Source organism: Pantherophis guttatus, chromosome 4 (genome assembly GCF_059756535.1).
Source record: "Pantherophis guttatus breed Tessera chromosome 4, ASM5975653v1, whole genome shotgun sequence".
Classification (NCBI taxonomy): Eukaryota; Metazoa; Chordata; class Lepidosauria; order Squamata; family Colubridae; genus Pantherophis; species Pantherophis guttatus.
Window position 1 is genome coordinate 1,242,501 of NC_142066.1, and position 26,975 is coordinate 1,269,475.

At 50.3% G+C, this 26,975-nt stretch overlaps 2 protein-coding genes across 6 annotated transcripts in view; one reads left to right on the top strand and one right to left on the bottom strand.

Moving 5' to 3' along the window:
* Positions 1-18,096, top strand: part of PLSCR3 (phospholipid scramblase 3) — an 18,823-nt gene extending 727 nt beyond the window's left edge. The window contains exons 1-8 of one of the 5 annotated variants that reach the window (XM_034404695.3): positions 1-245; positions 3,815-3,908; positions 8,891-9,171; positions 10,662-10,704; positions 11,213-11,433; positions 12,475-12,636; positions 14,084-14,245; positions 14,370-18,096. The exon at positions 1-245 is cut by the window's left edge and continues 727 nt beyond it. In XM_034404695.3, the coding sequence (XP_034260586.2) occupies positions 3,896-3,908; positions 8,891-9,171; positions 10,662-10,704; positions 11,213-11,433; positions 12,475-12,636; positions 14,084-14,245; positions 14,370-14,432 (945 nt within the window). In that variant the 5' untranslated portion in view covers positions 1-245; positions 3,815-3,895 and the 3' untranslated portion in view covers positions 14,433-18,096. Of the gene's footprint in view, positions 246-1,707; positions 2,064-3,814; positions 3,909-8,890; positions 9,172-10,661; positions 10,705-11,212; positions 11,434-12,474; positions 12,637-14,083; positions 14,246-14,369 lie in introns of those variants that run through there. The other 4 variants (XM_034404693.3, XM_034404694.3, XM_087891608.1 and 1 more) reach the window with 4 other exon arrangements.
* A 1,300-nt stretch (positions 18,097-19,396) lies between these two features.
* TNK1 (tyrosine kinase non receptor 1) overlaps positions 19,397-26,975 on the bottom strand; it is a 30,738-nt gene continuing 23,159 nt past the window's right edge. The window contains exons 8-14 of the mRNA XM_060684693.2: positions 25,942-26,088; positions 24,719-24,813; positions 24,027-24,233; positions 22,954-23,030; positions 22,523-22,869; positions 21,414-21,509; positions 19,397-20,150 (exon numbers count right to left, since the gene is read on the bottom strand). Of these exons, the coding sequence (XP_060540676.2) occupies positions 20,028-20,150; positions 21,414-21,509; positions 22,523-22,869; positions 22,954-23,030; positions 24,027-24,233; positions 24,719-24,813; positions 25,942-26,088 (1,092 nt within the window). The 3' untranslated portion in view covers positions 19,397-20,027. The remainder of the gene's footprint in view (positions 20,151-21,413; positions 21,510-22,522; positions 22,870-22,953; positions 23,031-24,026; positions 24,234-24,718; positions 24,814-25,941; positions 26,089-26,975) is intronic.

Below are 26,975 nucleotides of genomic sequence, written 5' to 3' on the forward strand. Positions count from 1 at the left end.
ATATGAATGCTTCAGAAACTGGGGGGGGGGCCTCGCCCATCGCCCGCCGCCCCCTCTTTGCCTCCAGATAGCGAGGCTTTGCCAGCCGATGCCCGCTCTGCCCTCTTCCCAATCCCGGAGCCCCTTTTGGGTCGGTTCCTCGGTCTTTTCCGCCCGACGAGGAATTCTGTGAAAGTCAGCGGACTGCGCGTTGGATTGAGTCCAGGAAGGATCGTGGTTTTACGTAGTCATCGCTAGCGGGAAAAGTCTGGTTCCTTTCGTTTTCCAGTTGGGAAGTGGGCCCCTTCCTTCCTCTCCTTCTTTCCTTCCTTTCTTCCTCCCTCCCTCCTTTTTTCCTCCCACTTTTCTCTTTTCTTTCGGTCTTTCCTTCCATTCCTTTCTTACTTTGGGAGGTGAGCTTCCTTCCTTCCTTCTATCTTTCCTCCCCTCTTTCCTTTCTCTCCTTCCTTTTCTATTTTTTCCTTCCTTGTCTCTTTCCCTCCCTCCCTCTCCTTCCTCTTTTCCTCTCTTACCTTTCTCTTCTCTATTTTCCCTCCCTCCACTCTTTCTTTCCCTCCTTCCTGTTGCCTTTTTTCTTTCTCTTTCCTCCCTCCCTTTCCCCCTTCCCTCTCTTTCCTTCCTGCCTCTTTTCTGCCTTTCTTTTTCCTCTCTCCTTTTTTCCTCCCACTTTCTCTTTTCTTTCTGCCTTTCCTTCCATTCCTTTCTTACCTTCCTCTTCTCTGTTTTCCCCCCTCCCCTCTTTCTTTCCCTCCTTCCTGTTGCCTTTTTTCTTTCTTTTTCCTCCCTCCCTTTCCCCCTTCCCTCTCTTTCCTTCCTGCCTCTTTTCTGCCTTTTTTTCCTCCGTCCCTCCCTTCCTTCCCACTCCCTCCTTTTTTTCTCTCACTTTCTCTTTTCTTTCTGCCTTTCCTTCCATTCCTTTCTTACCTTCCTCTTCTGTTTTCCCTCCCTCCCCTCTTTCTTTCCTTCCTTCCTGTTGCCTTTTTTCTTTCTCTTTCTTTCCTTCCTTTCTCTTTTCTACTTTCCTTCCCTCCCTCCCCTTTTCCCCTTCCCCCCCTCTCTCCCTCCTGCCTTTCTTTTTTCTCCCTCCCTCCCTCCCTTCCTTCCTTCCATCCTCCCTTCCCTCCCCTTCCCTCTGTTTTGCGCCCTCCTTGCTGGCGTGGCCTGCTTGGTCGGGGAAGGGCCGGCATCTTAAGGACCTCGGCAGGCTTCCAGAAAAATCAACAATACACACCGCCATCAACAAACGCGAGTTCGAGGCCGAAACTCGGGATGTCTTCAGGATGCCGACTGGAAAGTTTTCAGCAAAAACTCCGCAACATTCTTGCCCTCCATCCCAGCCAAGCTTGAAAATCCGAGAGGAAACCACATCTTTCCTTCCTGGGCACCCCCTCCCCAAACACACACCCCTATTTTTTTTCCCTGGGGGGCTGCTGGCCTTGGGGGGTGGGTGGGGGTGGGCAACGATTCCTCCCCAGCCCCTTTTCTGCCCCCTTCCCCGTCCCCGGTTTCGCAGGGAAGGGCATCATCCCTTGTCTCTCTTTGTCTGTTTGTGTTTTTAAGCAAAAAGCAACAGTGTTGTGTTGTTGTGTGTTTTTTTTCCTTCTTCTTCAAAGCCCCGCGGGCGGCAGGGAGAGGTTTGGGCAAGGCTGGGGAGGAGGAGGAGGAGGAGGGGGAGGACAAGTGGGAGCGTGGCTTAGCGGTTAGATCATCGTCCCCTCCCATCCTTTTCCCTCGCCACCAGGATTGCTGATACCTAGCAAAGGGGTGGGGGGCGCCCGGTTGGGGAAGAAAGGAGGCAGGAAGACGCTGCAGGGCTGGCTCTCCCCCTCCCTCTCCCCCTCCCCCTCCCTTCCTCTCCGCCCCCAGGCAACCGCTGGGAAGGGGATCCAGTTTCCCGGCGATCACGTGCCGACTCGTCCTTGCTTTGCAAGGGCTCCCCTGGAGTGACGCCTCCGTGCCGGGCTTGGGAGAGCGAGTTTGGAGCGAAAGGGACGGTACCGGTTCGTCGGTGTTTGGGGGGTTTTTTTTGCAGCGATTCCACGTTTTTGAGGTCTTCCCAACGGGTGAAGTGTGTGTGTGGGGGGGGTTGGGTTAGGATTCGAATTCCCTCCCACCCCCCTTCCTTGAAAGGGTGCTTGGCTCTTGCTTTTTGGGGGGCGCCCCTGTTTTTTTTCAGGGAAGAACCCCTTCCCCTTGGCCTCAAGTTAGGGGGAGGGGAAACGGAGGCCTTACCGGTTGGATGTCTGGCCGTGCTTTCCCCAGCTGCCTTGGCGAGTCCTGGTGTGGTTGGCTGGGGTTCCCTCCCCTCCCCGCATACCCCTCCCCACCCCCCTCCCCCCCCTCCCCGTTGGCTATTATGCTGCAGATTGGTAGGAATTCAGAGCAAGGCCAGCTTTGGAGGGGGGGCGCGCGTGGGGGGGGAGATTTTGGCCTGGAAGAGAGGCCCAGCAGCTGCCTTGGCCCAGGGAAAGGGTGTGTGTGCCCCTGGGATGCGTGTATGTGTGTATATGTCTGTTTGCATCCAGCACAAGCTTGGTGCAATGCGTGGCATTTGCTTGCAAACACAGCATTTTTCCAAGGTGTTGGATTCCGATTCCCAGGCTGCTCAGCCCAGGGGTGGTAGTGGCAGAGCCTTATAGAGACTGTAGTTCCGTGCTTTCTGCAAGGCGCCAAGTAAGAAGGGGTGGATGAATCCATACAGGTAGTCCTTGATTTATGACCAGGGGTGAAATCCAGCAGATTCTGACAGGTTCTGCAGAACCGGTAGCGGAAATTTTGAGTAGTTCGGAGAACCAGCAAATACCACTTCTGGCTGGCCGCAGAGTGGGGTGGGAATGGGTATTTTGCAGTATCCTTCCCCCAGGAGTGGGGAGGGAATGGGGATTTTGCAGTATCCTTCCCCAGCCATGCCCACCAAGCTACACCACACCCACCAAGCCACGCCCACAGAACCAGTAGTAAAAAAATTTGGATTTCACCACTGCTTACGACCACAATGGAGCCCCCCCCCAAATTTATGTTGCTAAGCAAGGCGGTTGCCAAGGGAGCTTTCTCCCATTTTACGAACTTTCTTTCCCGCCGCCGTTAAGGGAACCACCGCGGTTAAAAAGTTAGCCGTACAGGTTGTTAAGTGAATCCGGCTTTGCTTGGCAGGACGACGATCGTGGGACTCTGGGATACTGCCACTGTCATAAATACGAGTCCATTGCCCGGGGTCTGAAGTTTGATCGTGCGACTGCAGGGGGAATGGGGCGACGGTCGTTAAATGTGAAAAACGGTCCTAAGTCACCTTTCCCAGTGACGTTGTAACTTGCAACGGTCACTAAACGAAGTGTTGTAAGTTCAAGGGCTGCCCGTAGCTGGTTTGTGGCAGGAGGGAGCCAGAATCTCTTGTGTGTGTGTTTATGGGTCTATCTATATCTCATATTGTCAGTAAATACACACACACACACACATATATACACACACATACATACACACAATATGGTGTGTTGGTTTGTGGCATCAGGGAGCTGGAATTGTGTTTGTGTGTGCATGCACACAAGCTTGGCCACTTTAAGACTAGCGGACTTCAACTCCCAGAATTCCCCAGCCAGCACAATTGTGCTGGCTGGGGAATTCTGGGAGTTGGAGTCCGCTAGTCTTAAAGTGGCCAAGCTTGCACACTAATGTTCCAGATGATGCAAGAAATAAACGTGCTCACACACACACACACACACACACACACACACACACGCCCCCTCCCCTTTTTGTTAAACGAAATCACTGTTTCACGCCAATGTAAACCCAATCAGCTTCTCTTGACTCCTTGCAGGGATCTTTGCAGATGGAAGGAAGAGACCGGTGTTGATCTGAAGTCTACCGGGGTGGGGATCCCTCTCTGAAATCGGGGATCATGGCGGCTCCAGGTGTGTGATTTTTTCGCATCTAACCCCCTTGCTATGCCCCCCCTGTTCGTGACCATAATTGGAACCCAGAATTTCTGTCATTAAGCAAGGCGGTTGTTAAGCGAACCGCGGCTGATTTTACAATAACCGTTGCCGAGGTTGTTAAGTGAGTCGCTGCTGCTAAGCGAATCATGCCGTTGCTAATAGAACCACGCCTGATTTTACAATAATAATTGCCGGGGTTGTTAAGCGAATCTGCTGTTAAATGAATCCTGCGTTTCTTAAGTGACTTGCAGCTGATTTTTGCAATAATGGTTGCCAAAAAATGTGAAGCGAAACTCTTCCGTTGTTAAGTGAATCCCGCTTCCCCCGTTGACTTTGCTTGTCAGGTCGCAAATGGAGGTCCGTCGTAAATACGAGCCGGTGGCCAAGCGTCTGAATTTTGATCAGGTGACCGTGGGGACGTATCAACCGTCGTAAGTGTGAATAACGGTCCCAAGTTGTTTTTTTTTCAGTGCCACTAAACGAACGGTCGCAATTTGAGGACGTCCCGGGTTCGAATTTGCATCAGGCAACTGGCCAGTGATTTGAACGTCCTGATTTTGGGGGGTTGGGGTGGCGGGAATAGAAATTCTGCGTTGGCAAATTCAACGATAATTTTTTTTGTTTTGAAAAGTTTTATTCCCTTTGGAAATTTGGGTTCAGGCCGGGTCTCTGGATCCACAGATGGAATTACTAAATTTGTTTTGTTTTTCTCTTTTTGGCTGTAATTTTTTCCTTCACTCCCAACTGGTACATTCCTTAAAAGCTGCACGTTTTCCAGGCGCTTTTCGTGTTTACTTCTTCTTCAATCTCAGCAAATGTAAGAATGTCAATGTAAGACTTCGATGCCCAGAATTCCCAGCCAGCAAAAGTTCCCCAGAATTCAGCACTGGGCAAGACGAGAACAAATGTTTAAAAAAAAGGCTGCCATTTCTCAGAAATGGTATAGGCCCGTAATGGTGAACCTATGCCACAGGTGGCACACGGCGCCATATTGGTGGGCACTCGAGTATTGCCCTCGCTCAGCTCCGGCGCGCACGATTTTTGGGCCTTCCGGTTCCACCAGAAGTCGGGAAACGGGCCATTTCCAGCCTCCGGAGGGCCTCTGTAAAGGTGGGGAAGGCTGTTTTCGCCCTCACCAGGCTCCTAGAAAGCCTCTGGAGGCTGGGGAGAGTGAAAAATGGGCCTTCCAGTCCCACTGGAAGTTGGGAAAAGGGCCATTTCCGGCCTCCAGAGGGCCTCTGTAAAGGTGGGGAAGGCTGTTTTCGCCCTCCCCAGACTCCTAGAAAGCCTCTGGAGCCTGGAGAAGTTGAAAAATGGGCCTTCCAGTCCCACCGGAAGTCGGGAAAAGGGCCATTTCCAGCCTCCGGAGGGCCTCTGTAAAGGTGGGGAAGGCTGTTTTCGCCCTCACCAGGCTCCTAGAAAGTCTCTGGAGCCTGGAGAAGTTGAAAAATGGGCCTTCCAGTCCCACCGGAAGTCGGGAAAAGGGCCATTTCCGGCCTCCGGAGGGCCTCTGTAAAGGTGGGGAAGGCTGTTTTCGCCCTCCCCAGACTCCTAGAAAGCCTCTGGAGGCTGGGGAGAGTGAAAAATGGGCCTTCCAGTCCCACTGGAAGTTGGGAAAAGGGCCATTTCCGGCCTCCAGAGGGCCTCCGTGTGGGTGGGGAAGGCTGTTTTCGCCCTCCCCAGACTCCTAGAAAGCCTCTGGAGGCTGGGGAGGGTGAAAAATGGGCCTTCCAGTCCCACCGGAAGTCGGGAAACGGGCCATTTCCGGCCTCCAGAGGGCCTCCGTGTGGGTGGGGAAGGCTGTTTTCGCCCTCCCCAGACTCCTAGAAAGCCTCTGGAGCCTGGGGATGGTGAAAAATGGGCCTTCCAGTCCCACCGGAAGTCGGGAAACGGGCCATTTCCGGCCTCCAGAGGGCCTCCGTGTGGGTGGGGAAGGCTGTTTTCGCCCTCCCCAGACTCCTAGAAAGCCTCTGGAGGCTGGGGAGAGTGAAAAATGGGCCTTCCAGTCCCACTGGAAGTTGGGAAAGGGGCCATTTCCGGCCTCCAGAGGGCCTCCGTGTGGGTGGGGAAGGCTGTTTTCGCCCTCCCCAGACTCCTAGAAAGCCTCTGGAGCCTGGGGATGGTGAAAAATGGGCCTTCCAGTCCCACCGGAAGTCGGGAAACGGGCCATTTCCGGCCTCCAGAGGGCCTCCGTGTGGGTGGGGAAGGCTGTTTTCGCCCTCCCCAGACTCCTAGAAAGCCTCTGGAGCCTGGGGAGGGTGAAAAATGGGCCTACCGAGCCCACCGTGCCATCACTGGCAGGTGATGGCAAAAAGGTTAGCCATCCCTCCTGCTTGGGTAGGGGTGGGGGTTTGACTAGATGACCTACAAGGTCCCTTCCAGCTCTGTTAATCTGTTAAAATGTGGCTAGACTACTTTGTCACATTTTTGGATTTTTTTAAAAAACTTTCTTAATAGACGGTGGGAATGCGGGTGACATAATATATCTTGACTTCAGCAAAGTGAAATAAGAAAGCTGGGAGTTGAAGTCCACAAGTCTTAAAGTTGCCAATGTTGGCAAATTCCCTTCCTGTAGACCTGGCCATCATCCGCAAGATTTAAAATCAGTGGAAGAATCAGGGCAGGAAAAAAAAAAAGAGGGGGGGGAGAAATCTCAACAAGGTCCAGAGATAGACATTGGAACTCCTTGCCACAAGACACGATTCCTGCTTTAGAACGAAAAGGTGAATTTCCTGATCATTGGCTAGGAGGAAAATTCTCTGTATCGATGAACTTCGACCCAATTGCTGGCACCTTCTCTTTTTATATTCTTTGCAAATATAAATATGATTTTTTTTTTTAAAAAAAAAACATTTTACGGCTCGTCTGCAGCCAACAGGTGGCCCAGCAGAAGAGAAACGAAACTTAAGATGTTTCGTTACGCTTCCTGGAGGAAGAAGACATGACAGTGAAAATTGATGGCGCCCGAAGGCTTACCAAAACAGGAAAAACGTGAATTTCTCTCTGTAAACAGTAATACTTCTGAGAAATGCAATTTTTAATTTTACATCTTCTCAAAGGAGAATCCTGCTTTGAAAAAAGTGACCTAACTGGAGTCCCATCTTCTTTGTGAATCAGCCAACTTTTTCATTTTTTATTTTTTTAATTTTATTTTAATTGCTTTTAAGTCTTAACTTTCCACCAGGTGCAGCTGTTTAATTGCTGCAAGAGCGAAACCAGCAACAGAAAAGGGAAAATGACATCAGCATCAGAATAATAATAATAATAAATTGTTCTTTTGATGCCAACTTTCCAGAAATGATTGCCTTCTGCCCGAGATGGGGTGGATGGGACTTGTGGTACCCAGCCCTTTCCAGAAAGCCCGGGAGGGGGGGGATGCAAGTATTGAGCGAAACCTGGCTCCAAAACAGGAACTGGGAGATGGAACTTGGAGTCCTAGCGGACAATCCCTTAATTGTGAGTCAGCGGCAGCTGAAAAAGCGAATACGATCCTCGGTTGCATAGCGAGAAACACAGAATCAAAATCGCGTGAAGGATTAGCACCACTTTGTAAAGCCTTAGTAAGGGTACACCTGGAGTATTCTGCATCCAGTTTTAGTCCCCACGTTACAAAAAAGAGGTTGAGACTTTGGAAAAAATACAGAGAAGAGCAACTAAGAGGCTGAAAGGCCCGGAGACTAAAACATACGAAGAATGGTTGCAGGATTTGGGTATGAAAAGAATGACTAAGAGGGACATGATAGCAAGATTCCAGTATTTGGGGGGCTGCCCCAAAGAAGAGGGGGGTCAATTTATTCTCCAAAACACCCGAAAGCAGGACAAGAAGCAACGGATGGAAACTCATCAAGGAGAGAAGCAATCTAGAATTGAGAAGTTTCCTAAAAGCGAAGACAATTAACCAGTGGAACAGCTGGCCACCAGAAGTTGTGGGTGCTTCGTCCCTGGAAATTTTTAACGAAAAGTCTGGACAGTCACTTGTCTGGAATGGTGTGGGGTCTCCTGCTTCAGCAGGGGGTTGGACTAGATGTCCTCTAGGGCCCCCTCCCGCTCGAATCTGATTAAAACCCGTATGCCTGCAGAACAGGTGATTCACAGAAACGGAAGGTTGCCATGACGATGATGCGGGCACTCCCGTCTTCGGTGGGGCAGAGCCGGGAGGGTGGATGGAGGGCGTGGCTGGAATGCACCTGGGCAGGTTAGGTGCGGGGAGTGGGGGGGGGAGGCAGAGTGAACCCCTCCCCCTCCTCTGGTGTAACCTGCTGCTGTCACCCTTTGGAACATCATACCCACCCACCCCCCGCTGAGGGAGACCCCAACCATTTTTTGCAATGAGTTTTTATCCCTTGATGGATTTTTAAAAATTCGTTTTATTTTTTTTAAAGTTTGCAAGCTGCCTGGAATCTCTCCCCCGTGGGTGAATTTGGCGGCAACACATAAACTTGCTGAATAAATCAAAACGAAATAAAATTGGTGGGCGGCCTCTTGGGGGTCCCGAGTGCGAGAGGCGCAGCTGTACAGGTAGTCCTCGCCTTAAAATGTCGGTTCATTGAGGGACCGAAGTTACCACGGCGCTGAAAAAGCGATTTACGGCCTTTTCTCGCTCTTAACGACCGTTGCAACGTCACAAATAATAAAAATTCAGAGACGCTTGGCAACTGTCTCACAGGTATGATGGTTACAGTGGGTGCTTCAACACGGGAGGTATTTAAGAAGAAATTGGACATCCATTTGTCTGAAATGGAATAAGGTCACCTGCTTGGGCTGGACTAGATGACCTCCAAAGTCCCTTCCAACTCCTGATATTCTGTAAGGGTCTCCTGCCTGAACGGGGTTGGACTAGATGACCTCCGAGGTCCCTTCCAACTCTTATTATTCTGTTATGTCTTGTTAACTTGCCACTAGTTTGCAGCAAAAGTTTCAGGAACGGAGTCTTTATTTCTCTTCCTCCTCTTGCCCAGGGTACCATGTTCCACAGCCAGGATATCCGGTGGCTTCTCCGCCTTACCCCGTCGTGCCGCCACCGCACACTGGGCCCTCCGCCCCCACCCCTGGGTTCAACGTCTACCCCGCCGCCAGTCCCGGACCCGGCTACGTGGCTGCCCCCCAGCCGCCCCCCCGAGGATACCGGGACCACTCCGCTTCCCCACAACACCCCCAGTCCGGCGATCCCCACGCGGCCATTACCCCTTACCTGCCTGTTTCGGCTAGCATCCCACCTGGCTTGGAGTACCTGACCCAGGTAAGCACAAAGGCTTTAGGGAGTGGGAGGAGGTGGGCATTTTTTAAAAAAAGGGATTTAAAAGTAAGATTCCGCTGTTTATAAGGGCAGAAGGAACGCAGGTTTTGATTTGAGACTGCTGATCTCGAGGAACGTGCTTTGCTTGCAAAAGCTCTGGGTTCAAATCTTGCCATTCCCACTACTCGATGCTGGAGGCTCTGTTGTCTTCCCTCCAGGTGCTTCCCAACGGAAGGCAACCAGAAACACAGATAGAAATACAGAATTCAGTATCTTACCGGAAAACTACAATAAAGAGAATGCAGACTTCATTTTACATGGGCTAACGGCAGCTAGAATTGTATTTTTAAAATTGTATGTTTTAATTTTTAAATGTTTTTATAATGGTTTTCTAAATGCATTGTAAGCCGCCCTGAGTCTCCGGAGAAGGGCGGCATATAAATTGAACTAATAAAATAAAATTAAACTAATCAAATATTTGCACAACAATGGAAAAGTGTAGAGATCCCAACAGAGGAAAACGTAATTTAAAAAAATACTAGAACGTGCAGAAATGGATAAATTAACACTTACAATTAAGGAAAAGGAAGAACCTGAATACTTTTTGACTTGGGACTCATTTTATCAATGGCTAACCGACAGAAACAGAAGTTAGAAATACGGAAATATAAGAGAAGGATTCATTTTCTAGGGAAGGTTTATTAAAATGGATAAGCAAATACTCCTATTATGATGAGATCAATATTCATGCGATGAATATTCATTCATTCATTTCATTTATTAAATTTTTATACCACCCCTCTCCCGAAGGACTCGTGGCGGTGAACAGCCAGGATTAAAAAACATAAAATATAAACATTAAAATACTTTAAAACATAATTAAATCTATATTGGCTTCCCCCAATTTAAAACCCCTTACCCATAAAATTAACCAATTAAAATTGTTTTTATTGTAAATATGATTATTATTTCTCAAAATTATTTGTACGCTGACCACACACCGTTTATTCCACTTAAAAAAGGATGCTTATAAAAGAAAGAAAATAATGATTCTCTATAAGGGTAGTTTGGCGGAAGGGAGCTAAATGCAATATTAAAGCTTGTATGTTAAAGTCAAAGAATAAGATGTATTAGAAAGTTTTGATTTTTAATGTGCTCTTATTTGGATATCACTTCTGGAATTTGGGCTTGTGAAGGGGGAAAAAAATATGAAACTCTGATTTTGGTTTTATGGATTAGAAAGATTTGGTGTTATAGACATGGCTAGTTATATCTTAATGTATAAAAGCGAAATGTTGAGTGTGTGTATCTTGTACGGTTCCAGGAAAAGTTGGAAGTCAATGCCCCCTTTTCTTTCTTTTTCTCTTCCCCTTTGTATTTCGCATAGTGCTGTTCTCGTTTTCAATCATTTTTTTTCCCTCACAAACTTCCGATGGTTTTGCTTTGGCGATGTAACTGCTTATCACCTGTTCTGTTCTGTTTTATCCCTTCAGGTGGACCAAATTTTGATCCATCAGAAGGTGGAACTTGTAGAAGGTACGGGGGTCAAAGCCATTTATTTATTTATTTTTGGAGACCTTGTGCATGGACAGAGTTCAGGGCCTGCCCGGGTCTCCGCTTCCTTGAGGCCTTGAACTCGGGGGTGGGGGGGGGGGAGTTGTGACATCAGAAAGTGGAAGTTGGGGAACCCTATAGATTTGTGTGGGGGGGTCCAGCCTTGGCTACTTTTAAGACTTCAACTCCCAGAATTCCCCGGCCGACTCTTTTTTTCTCTTTGCTGAAATCAAGATATATTACATCTATTTCATTCCCACCTTCTCTTAAGAAAGTTACCGAATCAAAAAATGTGATAAAGTGTAGTCTAGACACATTTGTTCTGCCTCTGCTGAAATTTGGTAAATCCTTGGGGTGGGGTGGGGGTCCTTAGTCACCTCCCTTTCAGGCTGGTTGAACATCCCCATAGTAACCTGTTGCGGAGCCTGTAACACACTTTTCACTGAGCACCTCTCGCTCTCCTTTTCTCTCCGTCCCTTTCTCTCCGCAGCTTTCATCGGCTTCGAAGGCAACAACAAGTACGAGGTGCGAAACAGTCTTGGCCAGCACATCTTCCACGCGGAGGAGCACAACGACTGTTGCACCCGGAACTGCTGCGGCTCGCTACGCCGCTTCTCCATGCGGCTGGACGATCCCAGCGGCCGCGAAGTCATCCGATTGGTCCGTCCACTGAAATGCGTCAGCTGCTTTTTCCCCTGCTGCCTTCAGGAGGTAACACAGCGAGTGTGGCCTAGTGGGCGATTGCACCCGGGCTCAACCGGGAGACAGTGAGTTCTAGTCCTACCTTATGGCATGAAAGCAACTAGGTGACTTTGGGCCAATCATCGGGAGATGATGAGTTCTAGTTTCACCTTAAGCATGAACGCTGGCTCTGTGACTTTGAGCCAATCACCAGGAGACAGTGAGTTCTAGTTTCACCTTAAACATGAACGCTGGCTCCGTGACTTTGGGCCAATCACCAGGAGACAGTGAGTTCTAGTTTCACCTTAAGCATGAACGCTGGCTCTCTGACTTTGGGCCAATCACCAGGAGACAGTGAGTTCTAGTCCTGCCTTAGGCATGAAAGCCTCAAATCACCCAGCCAGCTTTCATGCCTAAAACAGGACTAGAACTCACTATCTCCCTGTGATTAGCCCTATGGTGGTATGGGAAAGGATCCCCCCCCTGTCCTTTTAAAGTTGCCCTGTCCTTCCTGGTGGATTGAAGTTCTGTCAGTCTCTTGACAGCCAACTTTAACCAATCGGGAAATAAATATTCCCCAAGTTTTCTTTAATAAGATTTATGAAAAAGGAATTAAATCCAGTTGTAGGAAATCTCGGCAACGTGACGGTTTTTTAACTCGGGGCCCCAATTTATCTCTCACCCAGTTGGACTAAGCCAAGGGTTAGCAACCTTAAACACTCAGAGAGCCATTTGAACCCGATTCCCACAGAAAAGAAAACACCGGGAGCCACAAAACTCTTCCCGTGCCTGACTTATTTCCTGAGCGGCCACAAAACTAGCATATGTAGTTGAATTAAAATTCTGTTTTCTTCTGAAACTTTTCTTTTCTTGGACTTCTCCATGGTTGGCCTACCGGGGGTCGAAAAGCTCAATAAATCGCGTGCCGGTGGGTATCGCACACTGGCAGTTGTGACATAGTTTGAGCGACAGGGAGCCACAGCAAAGGGATGAAAGGAAGCATTTGTGACTAACTTGGGGAACCTCTCAACCGCGTTTTTCTGATGCCGGCTTTTCTTTCCCTCCACCCAGATGGAAGTCCAGTCCCCGCCGGGCGCCACCATTGGTTACGTGGTGCAAACCTGGCACCCCTTTATGCCCAGGTTCTCCATCCAGAATGTGGAGAAGGAAACGGTGCTGCGGATTTTGGGCCCCTGCTTTGCCTGCAGTTGTGGCGGCGATGTCAGCTTTGAGGTGCGCGTAGAGTACAGGCAGTCCTCGGCTTACAATGGTTCACTTAGTGACGGTTTCGAAGTTACAGCAACGCTGAAAAAAAAGCGACGGGGCTATTTTTCACACTTACGACCGTTGCGGCATCCCCAGAGTTAACGTGAACAAAATTCAGACACTTGGCAACTGACTCATATTTATGACAGTTGCAGTGTCCTGCGGTCATGCAGTCAACTTTTTTGACGTTCTGTCAAACCAGGTCAATGGAAAAGACAGATTCACTTAACAGCCACATTAATAACTTAATAACTGAAGTGATTCACTTAACAACCGTGGCAAGAAAGGCCGTAAACGGAGGCAAAATTCACTTAACCAATGTCTCGTTTAGCAGCAGAAATGTTGCGCTCAGTTGTCGTCATAAGTTAAGGACTACCTGTAGTGTCTTCAAAATGTGTGGACTTCAACTCCCAGAATTCCCCAGCCAGCTTTGAAGTCCACACATCTTTAAATGCCCAAGGTTGAGAAACCCAGGCCCTGAGAGAAAACAGCTACAGTCCTGGGCTCCAAATCTGGGGGGAAAGGACCTTTTGCACATGCTCAAGAACCCCCTGCCCTTTAGAATAGCCTCACTCGATCTTAAAAACAAAATTGGAGATCCACTTCCTGCGTCCGGTGGAGATGGAAGTACGGTGTACATTCGACATGAGGTCACAGAGAGACGTCCCTTCGTGGTCGCCATCCGGGATGCAAACAACCTTCTCCCCCCCACCCCATGTCTTTAGATTTAGATTATCAGAGTTGGAAGAGACCTTGTAGGTCATCTCATCCAGCCCCCCACCCAAGCAGGAGACCCTCCGCCATTTCTGACCGGTGGCAGTCCAGTCTCTTCTTGAAAGCCTCCAGGGATGAAGCTCCCACAGCCTCTAAAGGCAACTTCTGTTCCATGGGTTGATTGTTCTCACTGTCAGAAAATTCCACCTTATTTCCAGGGTCAGTTTCCATCCATTATTCCTTGTCTGGCCTTCGGTTGCTTTGGAAAATAGCTTGACCCCCTTCCTTCTCTCTGGGGCAGCCCCTCAAATATTGGAAGATGCTCTCCTGTCTCCCCTTGTCTTCACTAGACCAGCCATGCCCAGTTCCTGCAACCGTTCATCGTATGTTTTAGCCTCCAGTCCTCTCATCCTCCTGGTTGCTCTTCTCTGCACTCTTTCCAGAGTCTCCACGTCTTTTTTCATAGTGTGGTGACCAAAACTAGATGCAGTACTCTAGGTGTGGCCTTACTAAGGTTTTATAGAGTGGTATTAGTACCTCCCTTGATCTTGATTGCATCCCTCTGTTAATGCAGTTTAGGATTGCATTGGCTTTTCTGGCTGCCGCCACACACGGCTGGCTCCTATTTAGCTGGTTGTCTACTAAGACTCCAAGATCCCTCTCAATGTGACCGCTATTAAGCCTGGTGTCCTTCCTGCAGGTGAAGACCCGGGACGAGTCCCGCGGGGTGGGCCGGATCAGTAAGCAGTGGAGTGGCCTCCTTAAGGAAATCTTCACCGACACGGACAACTTTGGGATCCAGTTCCCCATCGATCTGGACGTGAAGGTCAAGGCGGTTCTGCTGGGCGCCTGCTTCCTCATTGTGAGTCCCGGTCCGGAGTTGAGAAATGACGATAAGATCTGGGGTGGGGGATCCCCTTTCCCTACACCTCCCCAAAAAATGAGACGGGCTGGCACTTCACTCTTCTTTTTTTCTTTTTTTGCAGGATTTTATGTTTTTCGAGAAGACGGGAGAAGTTGGACAGAGGCCCTCTGTGCTGTCCAGCTGAAATCATCTCAAATTAGGGACAATATTCCTGGTTCTGACCTGACGGAGAGAGAGAGAGAGAGAGTTTGTGTGTATGTGTTTTTGTGTGTGTAGAGGGGGTGTGTTTGGGTCTGACAGCGATGGTTTCTCAGTTAGAATTGTCTTCTCTTCCTGGACTGTCTCCATTCGTTGCACAGATGCGCTTAACAGTTTTAATAGATTAACAGAGTTGGAAGGGACCTTGTAGGTCATCTAGTCCACCCCCGCCCAAGCAGACTGTACGCCATTTTTGACAAGATGGCGGACTGCCCAGTTGGAAGGTTTCCAAGTGTCCAAGAATTGGGTCTCTATCCTAGTTGCTTTGGTTCCCAAAAGACTGTTGTTGGCTTGTACAAACCTTGTTAGACTGTCCTGCGTGCTCTTTATCTGTCGTCTTCAGGCTAGAGCAGGTGTCAGCAACCTGTGGCTCTGGAGCCGAATGCGGCTCTTTGGGCCCTCTGCTGTGGTTCTCTGTTGGGTGTTCCCACCATTGCCCTCCCCTCCCAGTCACTCCTCACCTGGCCTGAAAAGGTAAGGGCGCGACAGCGGGTGATGGAGAAGCAGCTGGAGCAGAGACAGAGAGATACAGAGAGAGGGGGAGAGAGAGAGAGACATAGAGAGATACAGAGGGAGTCATGTGACTGGTGGAAGTGAGTGACATCGAATTGGCCACGCCCATCCAGGTTTTGTGGCTCCCGGTGTTTTCTTTTCTGTGCGAAACGGATCCAAATGATTCTTTTGAGTATTTAAGGTTACAGACCCCTGGGCTAGGGGATTATGGGACTTGAAGTCCAGCTCTCTAAAGGAGAGAAGAGGTTGGGGAACGGGTTGGCTTAGATGTTCTGCTGTTACGAGTTTAAAGTTGTGATTTTTAGGGAAGCGGTTTGGCGTAGAGGATCGTTGTGGGTGATCAAATGAGTTGGGGTGCCTGCTCAGGTTTTTGGGGTGCGGGGACCAAGGCTGTTTTAGGGTCTGGTCAAAAAAATTCAGAACGGTAGATTATTGTGTAACCAAAACGTTGCACATAAAAACAGGAGAGTTTCACCCTCTAATCTGGGAGAATTCTGTTTCTCAATTTCAGCGAGTTTTAAGAGAGGTGGACTTCAGTTCCCAGAATTCCCTTGCCCAGATAGAATTATGGACTTAGTAGATCAGGGGTACGCTTGCAGACATAGTATATCCGAAGCTGGATTTCTAGCGATCGTCTCCTTTATCAATGATAACATAGCTGGCTGGAGAATTCTGGGAGTTGAAGTCCACACATCTTAAAGGTTCCAAGTTTGAAAACTACTGCCTTACAACGAGGTTTATTCCTCGTCGGGTGCAGAATTAGTAATTCCCCAGGGATGGGTGTCGGTGCCCCACAGAGTCTCCAGACCTCCAAGCAGAGAGGCTGGGAGGGCACAGTAAAAAAAAAACCCAACAGAGAGAGATGCCAGGTGGATAATTCATAAAAGAACACTTGGCAGAATAAATATAACTATATATGGGCAGCTGTGCCATCATTCTTCCCAAAAAATTCCCTGAAAAATTAGGATGGGGGGGGAAAAAAATAATGCCTGCTTGTTAACAGCAAAACAAAACAAGCCAACTTCGGTTTAACAAAGGCTTCGTTGTTGGACCCAAATCATACGATGTCAAGACAAGGAACCGAGCGCATGGGTGCCTCTTAAGTTTGCAAACCAGCACATCTGGAGACATCTGGCTGTCTCAATTGCTGATTCACAATTTTTGTTTAAAAAAAAAATATTTTGCTGGCACGGGTCGTGGTTGGACTTGTTTTCGCCAACAATAGGCTGGGCTGCCCTGAGAGGGATGGGCGTTGTAGTCTTAAGCCGATCACGAAGGGAGCGACTGGGATGCCACTTTGGGTTTGTGAGTCTGTCTGGATTATGTACAGTGGGTGTCGGCGTGGCACGGACCTGTTGGCACGAAGGACGAAACATTATGGATATGTTGAGCCAAATGTTCGGCGTTTTTCCTCTTTCCAGCGCAAATTTGTGGATAATTTTGCTCTCCAAACGAATTTTAATTCCTGTTTTCAATGCCTTGGCCAGGCGTGGATGTTTGCAATGATTGCCACGTTGCCTTAACCATTAACCTAGCAAGACCCCCTCCCTTTTTGAGGGCTGTTAGGGTCTCCCCACAATCAGCTCAGGGTTGGGGGTCACGGCGAGGCAAACCCACCCCCTTTCCTTCCCCCCCCACCCTCTGAATTTCAATGTCTTGCATAATATTAATATTCGGTGTCTTTTTCCGTACTGTATTTAAATACCAAATGTTTTGGGGAGGATGGGGTGGGGTGGGGTGAATGTGTACCCCACAACTCTCGTAGGTCAAGAAGCTGGAAAAAAGAGAAGATGGACTCTTGAAGTTGATGCTTGCTTGAGTAAATTCAAGTTTCTGAGTTCGGGGTTCCTTGAGAGTCCTCCGAGTGGGGGCCATCTTCTCCGATCTGTGGCACGGGTGATGGGATTTGTAGTTCCACCCCATGTTGGAGAAAGGCCTGGACCTCGTTTTGGAAGGTCAAGCGGGCGGAAGGATGCAATTTTGGGGTCTCGCGAACGACGGAGCTTTTGAGTTTCCAGGCTGATCCAAAAACGAATAAATATGTAGCATTTGCTGTTTTTTTTTTTTTCCTCTTTGATGGATTAAGTGTTGATTTTATTGGACTGATAACAGCTGTCCGTCTTGACGTGAGAGTGGGTGTCAAACCGTAAAAAGCAGCCGAAGCGAACAGAAAACCAAAGTAATCCTCAACTTAGAACAGTTCGCTTAGCGACCAAAGTTACAGCATTGAAAAAAACGTGACTTACGATCATGTTTCACACTTACGACCGTTGCCACATCCCCGTGGTCACGTCATCAAAATCCAGACTTGGAAACTTGATTCATATTGATGACCGTTTTTCACACTTACGACCGTTGCCCCATCCCCGTGGTCACGTGATCAAAATTCAGATGCTTGATTCATATTTATGACGGTTGCAGTGTCCCAGGATCAGTTTTTTTTTGCGACCTTCCTATGACGAAAGTCAACGGGGAAGCTGGATTCACTTAACAACCGTGTCCCAAACTGAACGACTGCAGTGATTCGCTTAACAACGGTGGAAAGAAAGGCTGTTATGATGGGGCGACGAAACAGGTTTCGCAAATGTTTCACTTAGCGACAGAAATTTGGGGCTCAATTGTGGTCGTAAATCAAGGATTACCTGGACTGGACCTAATTCTTACTAACGGAGAAGAAGTGATGGGGTTGAAGTGGCCGGAACTTGGGACGAGAGTGACCACGTCATAATCGAACAGATTAACAGAGTCGGAAGGGACCTTGGAGGTCATCTAGTCCAACCCCCCCCGCCTCCCAAGCAGGAGACCCTACCCCATTTCTGACAGACGGCGGTCCAGTCTCTTCTGGAAAGCTTCCAAGGATGAAGCTCCCACAACTTCTGAAGGCAACTTCTCTTCTATTGGAATTCAATATAAGGCAAACAAGAAACAATAGAATATAATCAAATCAGCCTCTTAAAAGAGCCGATTTCAACAAACTTGAGAATTTGGGGGAGGATTCCGCGGGTGAAAATGTTAACGGGGACAACTGGAGAAGTGTGGGAGACTCTGAAAAATATAATAAACCCTCTTAATTGTCATGATACATCACTGCTCTCTTCAGACAAGCAGGGAGGAGAAAGTTTTGGGCCCAAGGATAACCACTTCGTAAGCACTGATTTCCTGCAGAATTTTGAATTTAGTAGATGGGGGGTAGGCTGCAGACATAGTTTATCCGAAGTTGGATTTCTAGCGATACGTCTCCTTTAGAAAATGGGGGGGGGGATTCAATGGTACCTGGAGAAGGAATGCGGAGATGATCTTGGGGAAGGGACGAATGGCCCCAGCTCGGCCTACCTCGCAGGGTTGATTGTTAGATGGACTCCGTGCTGGGCTCGGTGACCTTATCGAAGGCGTCTCCTTCATGGCTACACTTAAGATGTGGGGGGGGGTGTAATATTAAGTGGGGTTATCGATGAATTGCAGCATTGGGGACGCTGCGAGGGTCATACGCGCGAGAACTGGTCAGAAGTCACTTTCAGTGCCTTGTAACTTCAAATGGTCATTAAATGGATGGTCGTACGTCGAGGACTACCTGTAAAGCCAGAACAGAAAGTCTTCCTCCCTGCCGCCCCCTCTTCCTCCTCCTGTCCTCTGCTCCTTCTCTTCCTCTTCCCTTCCAACTCCTTCCCTTCCTCTCCCGTTCCTCACCTCTTCCACTTCTCTTCCTCTTCCCTGTCTCCTCCTTCCCTCCCTCCTCTTCCTTATCAGTTCCCCTCCTCCCCTTCCTTCTTTTCCCCTCCTCCTCTTCCCACTTCCCTTCCTCCTCCTCCTGCCCCTTCTCTTCCCTTTCCTCCTCTTCTTCTATTCCTCTTCCTCCTCCTCCTTCCCCTTCCTCCTCTTCCCCTCCTCGCCTCTTCTCCTTCTCTTCCTCTCATTTCTCCTTCCTTTCCTCTTCCCCTCCTTGTCTTTCACTTCCTTCCCTTCCGCCCCTCCTCACCTCTTCTCCTTCTCTTCCTTTTCTTTCTCCTCCTTCTTCCCCTTCTCACCTCTTCTCCTTCCTCTTCTTTCCCTTTCCCTTCCTCCTCCTCCTCCCCATGCCCCTTCCTTACCAGTTCACCTCCACTTCCCTCTCTTCCCTTCCTCCTCCTTTTTCCCTCCTTCTCTTCCCTTCCTCCTCCTCCTTTTTCCCTCCTTCTCTTCCCTTCCTCCTTTTTCCCTCCCCTTCCTCCTTTTTCCCTCCTTCTCTTCCCTTCCTCCTTCTCCTTTTTCCCTCCTCTTCCCTTCCTCCTCCTTTTTCCCTCCTCTTCCCTTCCTCCTCCTCCTTTTTCCCTCCTTCCCTTCCTCCTCCTTTTTCCCTCCTTCTCTTCCCTTCCTCCTCCTCCAGAGACACCCCAGGAGTGCATTAACAGATCCTCACCTTTATTGTCTGATGACCCCATATTTACATAGCCCAAAAGGCCCTTCCATCCAACAGCCCCACTGCCCCCCACCCCTTAAGGCGCACGGGCCTTTGGTGAGGGGGCTATGCCTCCCCCTCCCGCCCGTCCCCAAATACAGCGAGCGTCCACGCAGGGGGAAAAATCTTAAGTAGTTCAAGCTAGCCGGGCTTATAAATAAGAAAACCTGCAAATTGTAAAACGGTGGGGTCCCCTCGGGCCCGTTTTCAGCCCAGGAAGGGAGCCGTAGGGCAGCCCAGTTGAGGTGCCCCTCCTCAAAGAGGACTAGGACCTTGTGTCCAGAGGTTCAGAGGAGGGCTGCATTCGCAGGCTGGTCAACCGGACCATCGTCTTCGGTGCCTCTTGGGCCAAAAGGAAGAGGAGGGGGTTGCCTGGTGTGGGTTTGGGCTGCCCCCTCCGTGCGGCCATCGTCGTAAGTGGCCGGACAATCAGCCGGGAGTCCTCGGAGGGTGCTGGGGAAGGCCAGGGGGGCTTTTCTGTCCACCACACAGGTGAGTGGGGATCTTGGTCACCTGGGCCCTTCAGGACCGGTCCTGCTTCCCCCCTTCTGCCCCCCACCCCTCAGGTGCTGCTCAGGTCCGGAGCCCCCGGCTGAGGACGTAGCGGGAAGCCATGGCCAGGTTCCAACGATGCTTCTCCAGGATCCGACGGCATTCGTCCCACGACAGAGAGCTCAGGTTGAAGAGCTGGTGGACCTGTGGGAGGGAGGGAGGGAGAAGGAAGGAAGGGAGAAGGAAGAGGGAGGAAGAGAAGGAAGGAAAAGTAGGGAAGGAAGGAAAACGGAGGGAAAAGGGAGGAAAAGGAAGGAGCAGGGAGGGAAGGAAGAAAAGGGAGGGAGGGAAGGAAGGAAGGAAAAGTAGGGAAGGAAGGAAAACGGAGGGAAAAAGGAAGGAATCGAAGAAGGAAGGATGGAGGAAAGGATGGAAGGAATGAAAGGGGAGGAAAAGGAAGGAGTAGGGAGGGAAGGAAGAAAAACAAGGGAGGAAAGGAAGGAAAGAAAAGTAGGGAAGGAAGGAAAACGGGAGAAAGGAAGGAATAGAAGGAAGGATGGAGGAAAGGATGGAAGGAATGGAAGAAGGGGAGGGAGGGAAGGAAGGAAAATGAGGAAGGCAAAGAGGGAGGAAGGGAAGAATGGAAGGAAGGAATGAAAGAAGGGAAGGAAAAGGAAAGGGAGAGAAGGAAGAAAAACAAGGGAAGGAAGGAAGGAAAGAAAAGGAAGAAAAAGGGAGGGAGGAATAGAAGGATGTAGGAAAGGATGGAAGGAAGGAAAAGGGAAGGAAGAAAGGAAAGGAAGGAAGGAAAAGGGAGGGAGGGAAGGAAGAAAAGGGAGGGAAGGAAAGAAGGAAAAGTAGGGAAGGAAGGAAAACGGAGGGTGGGAGGAAGGAATAGAAGGATGGAGGAAAGGATGGAAGGAGGGAAAAGGGAAGGAAGAAAGGAAAGGAAGGAAAAGGGAGGGAGGGAAGGAAGAAAAACAAGGGAGGGAAGGAAAGAAGGAAAAGTAGGGAAGGAAGGAAAAAGGGAGGAAGGAATAGAAGAAGGATGGAGAAAAGGATGGAAGGAAGGAAAAGGGAAGGAAGACAGGAAAGGATGGAAGGAATGAAGGAAGGGGGGGAGGGAGGGAAGGAAAATGAGGGAGGGAAGGCAAAAGGGAGGGAGGAAAGGAAAGGAGATGGAAGAAGGAAGGAAGGCAAGGGAAGGAGGGAGGGAGAGATGGAGAAAGGAAGAGAAGAAAAGAAAGGAAGGAAAATATGAAAAGGAGAGGAAGAAGAAGATGTGGATCACGGGGCAGCTCCTCTAGCCCCAGGCCCAAGACGGGGTGCCAATCCGTCCCCTCCCCCTTTGTGGCTCCCTCCCTCCCCAAGAAATCCCCTCCCCCTCCCCTCCCAGGAGGCACAGCTGGAGCAGCCGGCCGGCCAACCCCGCAGGGGGGTCGTTGAGAGGGAAAGGCTGCTTCCCACCTTCAGCAACTGGACGGTTTTGGGGACCTCCCAGGCGTTCATCCGCAGGGCCTCCAGGCACTCCTCCGTGGTCACTCCATGCACCCGCTCTTCAACCTGCCGGGGGGGGCAAGGGGGCAGCGTCAGCCGAGGGGCCCAAGGTGGCCCACCCCCAAAACCCCTTCTCTTTTGGGCGGGTGGGGGGGGGCTCAGAAGAAGAAACGGGGAAGGGGCTGCCAATCATGAGCCCACGGGCCTCCTCCCCCCCCCGGCTAGCCTTCCAATGCCACATCTTTGGGACTACAAAACCCATCTCCCCCAGCAGGGGCCAAACAGAATTCAGGGGGGACGATGGAACTGAGCTTCACTCCCACCCAGGAGGATTTGGGAAATCACAACGAAAATTAAATGTATAAATTAAATGAAGAACACATTTCGTACGGGTGGTCCTCGACTTCCGACCGCAATCGGCCCCCAACACGTCCGCTGCTAACCGAGACCGTTGGGAAGTGAGTTTTGCCCCGTTTTGCGACCTTTCGGGCCACAGCTGTTAAGTGAGTTGTGGCAGTTGTGTTAATTTAGTAACACGGTCGTTAAGCGAGTAAGTGGCTTCCCCCACCTGACTTTGCTCGTCGGAAGGTCGCAAAAGGGAATCACGTGACCCCCCTCCCCCACCCCGGGACACCGCGACCGTCGTAAGTACATGCCAGCTGCCAAGCGTCTAAATTTGGATCCCGTCACTATAGGGATGCTGCAGCGGTCATAAGTGCGAGAACTGGTTATAATATGTGACTATCTCCCTGCCGTTGTAAACTTCGAACGGTCTCTTGTAACTTTGGACACTAAATGAACGGTTGTAAGTCGAGGGCAACCCGTAAAAAATTTGTCCAAGGAGTTTTCTCACTGTCTTTCAGAGATCAGCTCTGTGAACATCTCCTGGTGGTCTCTTTTTCCTTTGTGGAACACTTATTTCAAGCTGTCCAGTCCACTGTTGATCCCTCCCGGGCCCCCTAACCCTGAGGGAAAATGACCCCCAAGCATCCCAGATCCAGAAGGTGGGCTCAAGGCCCGGATGGATGCCCTCACGGTACCCCCATTGAAGCCACGGGCATCCTCTTTGATCTTCTTACCTCTTTGATCTTCTTCTCGATCTCCCCCATGGTCAGCCTCTGCCCGCCGGGAGGGTGTGGCCCCCCGGCGCCTTTGGGGCCCGGCCGGCCCATCCGCTGGTCCTTCTCTTTGGCCCCCGCGGCTTCCGCCTTGGGCAGCGCCCAGGAAGGCAGTGCCGGGTTCGGGATGCGCCCGGCGGGCTTGGGGCTGCGGCTATCCGGCTGGGGGGGCGACGGGAGGGGGGTGGGGAGGTCGCTGAAGCGCCGCTGGGGGGCCCGGCTGGGCCCGTCCGCCCGGAAAGGGGGGAATCTCGGCTTGTGACGCAGAATGGACCACTCGGAAATGGACTCCAAGCTTTTGGAGAGGCCTATAGGGGGCAGCAGTGCGGTGGTTAATAAAAGGGGGGGCAGAAGACCCCCCAACTACCCATGAAGGGGAGGGGGAGACTCACGGGCCAATTGCAGCAGCTGCTTGTTCTTGCTGGGACTCGGGGGACCCAGATTCCCCCCGCGCGATTTCGGCTTTTTTCTAGGAGAAAGGAGACAAACATCAATGTTCTGTTTAGTGACGGCCGATTACAGGCAGTCCTTGCCTTACAACCGTTCCTTTAGCCCCCGAAGTTAGCAACAGCATGGAAAAAGTGACATATATATATATATATATATATATATATATATGTGTGACATATATATATATATATATATAACCGGTTCTCAGATTTATGACCGTTTGACATTACAACAGCACATAAAGAAAGTGACTTAAAACCGGTTCTCGCACTTATGACCGTTCGAAGTTAGAACGGCGTGGGAGAAGTGACATATAACTGGTCCTCGCACTTACAGCCGTTCAAGGTTAGAACGGCAACGGAGAAAATGACTTGTGACCAGTCCTCGCACTTATGACCCTTATGACCGCATCCCTGTGGTCACGGGATCAAAATTCGGGCGCTTGGCAACCGATGCATATTTACGACAGCTGCATCGTCCCAGGGTCATGTGATCTTTTTTGTGACCTTCCCGGATGGCTTCCCCACCCCCCACCCCGAAGCAAAGTCAATGGAGGAAGCTGAATTCACTTAATGACCACATGACTCACTTAACGGCAGTTATTTTCTTCACAAGATGGGTTGTAAATGGAGCTGAAACACACCTAACGTCTCCTTCAGCAACAGAAATTCTGCTGCTAATTGTGATCGTAAGCCAAGGACTATTTATAATTCCTTTCAGGGTGCAGAAATTAAACCGGGTGCCTCAGTTGGGCGCTGATCCCACCCACGTGGCACCCCTGGGGTCACTGAGAGAGCTGGGGGGGTGTCCAGCTGCCCCCTCCCCTTTCCAGGCTCCTCTCCATTAGGCCTATTTACTTCAGCCTAGACAGAAAATGCAATACCACTGCTGGCCACCGGGTGGCAGGACACACCCAAAAACTGGATATTTGTTCTGCAGGGATCCTAAAACCCTCTTTTTCAATGTTAAGTTTGTGTATCTCTGTATGTGTGTTTCCCATCCACCCCCAACATACTCGTCCTTCTGGTCTGGAGACCCCCATCCTCGCTCAGGGTCGATATCCCCGTGACTCAGGTGAAGGAAGGAGCTTCGGATGGGGCGGCTGATCCGCGGGGCTCCAACAGGGGGCGCTCCTTCCTCGACTGCTGCCACGACGGAAGACGGGAAGATGCCAACTTTGAGAGTCCGCTTGTTCTGCCCCCGCCAGGTGGAGGATTCGGGGCTGGAAGGGTGAGAAAGGGGGGGGGGAGATGAGAAGAATACGCCCCCAGTAGTCCCCGTTGGGGGCTAAGGATCCTAAATTTTTGGACTACAAATCCCATCGATTTAGGAAGGTTTTGGACGAAAGGAAATTTGTGGTATTTTTTTACTACATCTCAGCCGGAGCACAATGAGTCAAGGACAAAAAAAATAAACCAAGATTGCTAGAAATCTTGACGAGATACTACATTGATGCTAGATAGATAGAGATTAGCAGGGAAGGGGGTTGGTCTAGATGACCTCACGGATCCCTGCCCTCCAACAACTCTGGGAATAGAGGCGAGATCAAAACCGAAGAACAGGCGGATTGTATATTGAGGACTAGAAACTTGGAAAAACAGAATGGAGTTGAAGGGATAGGAAGGTTGTGCAGATGGGAAGGGGGCTGAAGGAGAGCAGATCCCCCTCCCCTTCCCCCCAAAAGAGGGTCCCGGCAGCCCCACTCACCCGCTTTCGATAATAGTGACCGGGTCGTTCGCTTCCAGCCTCAGCCAGCCGGGCTCCCCAAACCCACAATTGGCCGTCATCTCTTTGGGACGGAGCTGCGTTGAACAGAGACACGGTGCGGTCAAAAAAAGGGGAGATGGCCGTCGCTAAGCAAGAGTCATTAAGTGAGTTCCTGACAACCTTCCTTGCCACACTTGTTAAGTGAAACCCCTGCCGTCGTCAAATAAGTCAAGCGAAACCGGCTTCCCCGTGGACTGTGCTTGTCAGAAGGCCGCCAAAGGGGATCATGTGACCACACGGGACGCGGCGACCGTCATAAATAGGAACCAGCGGCCAAGCGTCTGAATTTTGATCACGTGACTGTGGGTCTGGCAAACTCCCCGCCTTCCGGATGTGTGGCCTTCAGTTCCCAGAATCCCTAGCAGTGGTAGTGCATGGACATTGCTAAGAACTCTGGGAGTTGAAGTCCACGTATCTATATACCCCCTAACCCAGGGGACTCCAAACGTGGCCCCTTTAAGACTTGTGGACTTCAACTCCCAGCATTCCCCAGCTCGCTATGGAATTCTGGGAGTTGAAGTCCACGTATCTTCATACCCTAGGACCTCCAAACATGGCCCCTTTAAGACTTGGTGGACTTCAACTCCCAGCATTCTCTAGACTGCCATGTTGGCTGGGGAATTCTGGGAGTTGAAGTCCATGTATCTTCATCCCTAGGACCTTCAAACATGGCCCCTTTAAGACTTGGTGGACTTCAACTCCCAGCATTCTCTAGACTGCCATGATGGCTGGGGAATTCTGGGAGTTGAAGTCCATGTATCTTCATCCCTAGGACCTTCAAACATGGCCCCTTTAAGACTTGGTGGACTTCAACTCCCAGCATTCTCTAGACTGCCATGTTGGCTGGGGAATTCTGGGAGTTGAAGTCCACGTATCTTCATACCCTAGGACTTTCAAACATGGCCCCTTTAAGACTTGGTGGACTTCAACTCCCAGCATTCTCTAGACTGCCATGTTGGCTGGGGAATTCTGGGAGTTGAAGTCCACCAGTCTTAAAGGGGCCACGTTTGGTGGCCGCTGCCCTAAATTGGCCTGATGCCAGCCACCTGGAAGTCCCAACCTGGCCAGTTCTTGGCCAGACAGGAATCTAGATATTCCAGGCACTTCCTCCCCACTCTTGCCCCCCCCACCCAAACATCCCAGGTGCCACAGCTTCCACTCACCTCCTGCAACAGGTGGATAATTTCCCGGAATTTGGGCCTCTCTTCCGGGTTGTGAGCCCAGCATTTCAGCGCCAGGGCGTAGATGCTCCTGGGACAATCCTCCGTCCGTTCTAAGCGGCCTCCTTCTCGGTCAATTTTGATCATGATCTGGGGGGTGTGGGGGGGTCAGGAAGGAGAAATAAAACATCCACTTGAAGGTTAGGAGCATACAGAATCTGCAAACAAGCTCAAAAGTCCATTTATAATTTTTAAAAATAAGGTTGTTTTTTTTTTAATGCTGTCTTCCTTATTTTGATTAACGAGGCAATGAAGAGGCCTAAACATTCTTTCCTTCTACTATTTTTCCCATCACAACAGCCCTGTGAGGTGGGTGGGGCGGAGAGAGGGACGACTAGCCCAAAGTCATCTAATCAGCGCTAGAACTCACCATCTCCTAGCGATTGGCCCAAAATCAGCCAGCTGGTTTTCGTGCCTAAGGTGGGACTAGAACTCCCAGACTCCTGGTGATTGGCCCAAAGTCACCCAGTCCCTTTCTTGCCTAATATGGGACTAGAACTCCCAGACTCCTGGTGATTGGCCCAAAGTCACCCAGTCCTTTTCTCGCCTAAGGTGGGACTAGAACTCCCAGACTCCTGGTGATTGGCCCAAAGTCACCCAGTCCCTTTCTCGCCTAAGGTGGGACTAGAACTCCCAGACTCCTGGTGATTGGCCCAAAGTCACCCAGTCCTTTTCTCGCCTAAGGTGGGACTAGAACTCCCAGTCTCCTGGCGATTGGCCCAAAGTCACCCAGTCCCTTTCTTGCCTAAGGTGGGATTAGAACTCCCAGACTCCTGGTGATTGGCCCAAAGTAACTCAGCCCCTTTCTCGCCTAAGGTGGGACTAGAACTCACTGTCTCCTGGTGATTGGCCCAAAGTCACCCAGTCCCTTTCTTGCCTAAGGTGGGACTAGAACTCCCAGTCTCCTGGTGATTGGCCCAAAGTCACCCAGCTGCTTCTATGACAAAGGTGGGACTAGAACTCACCGTCTCCTGGTT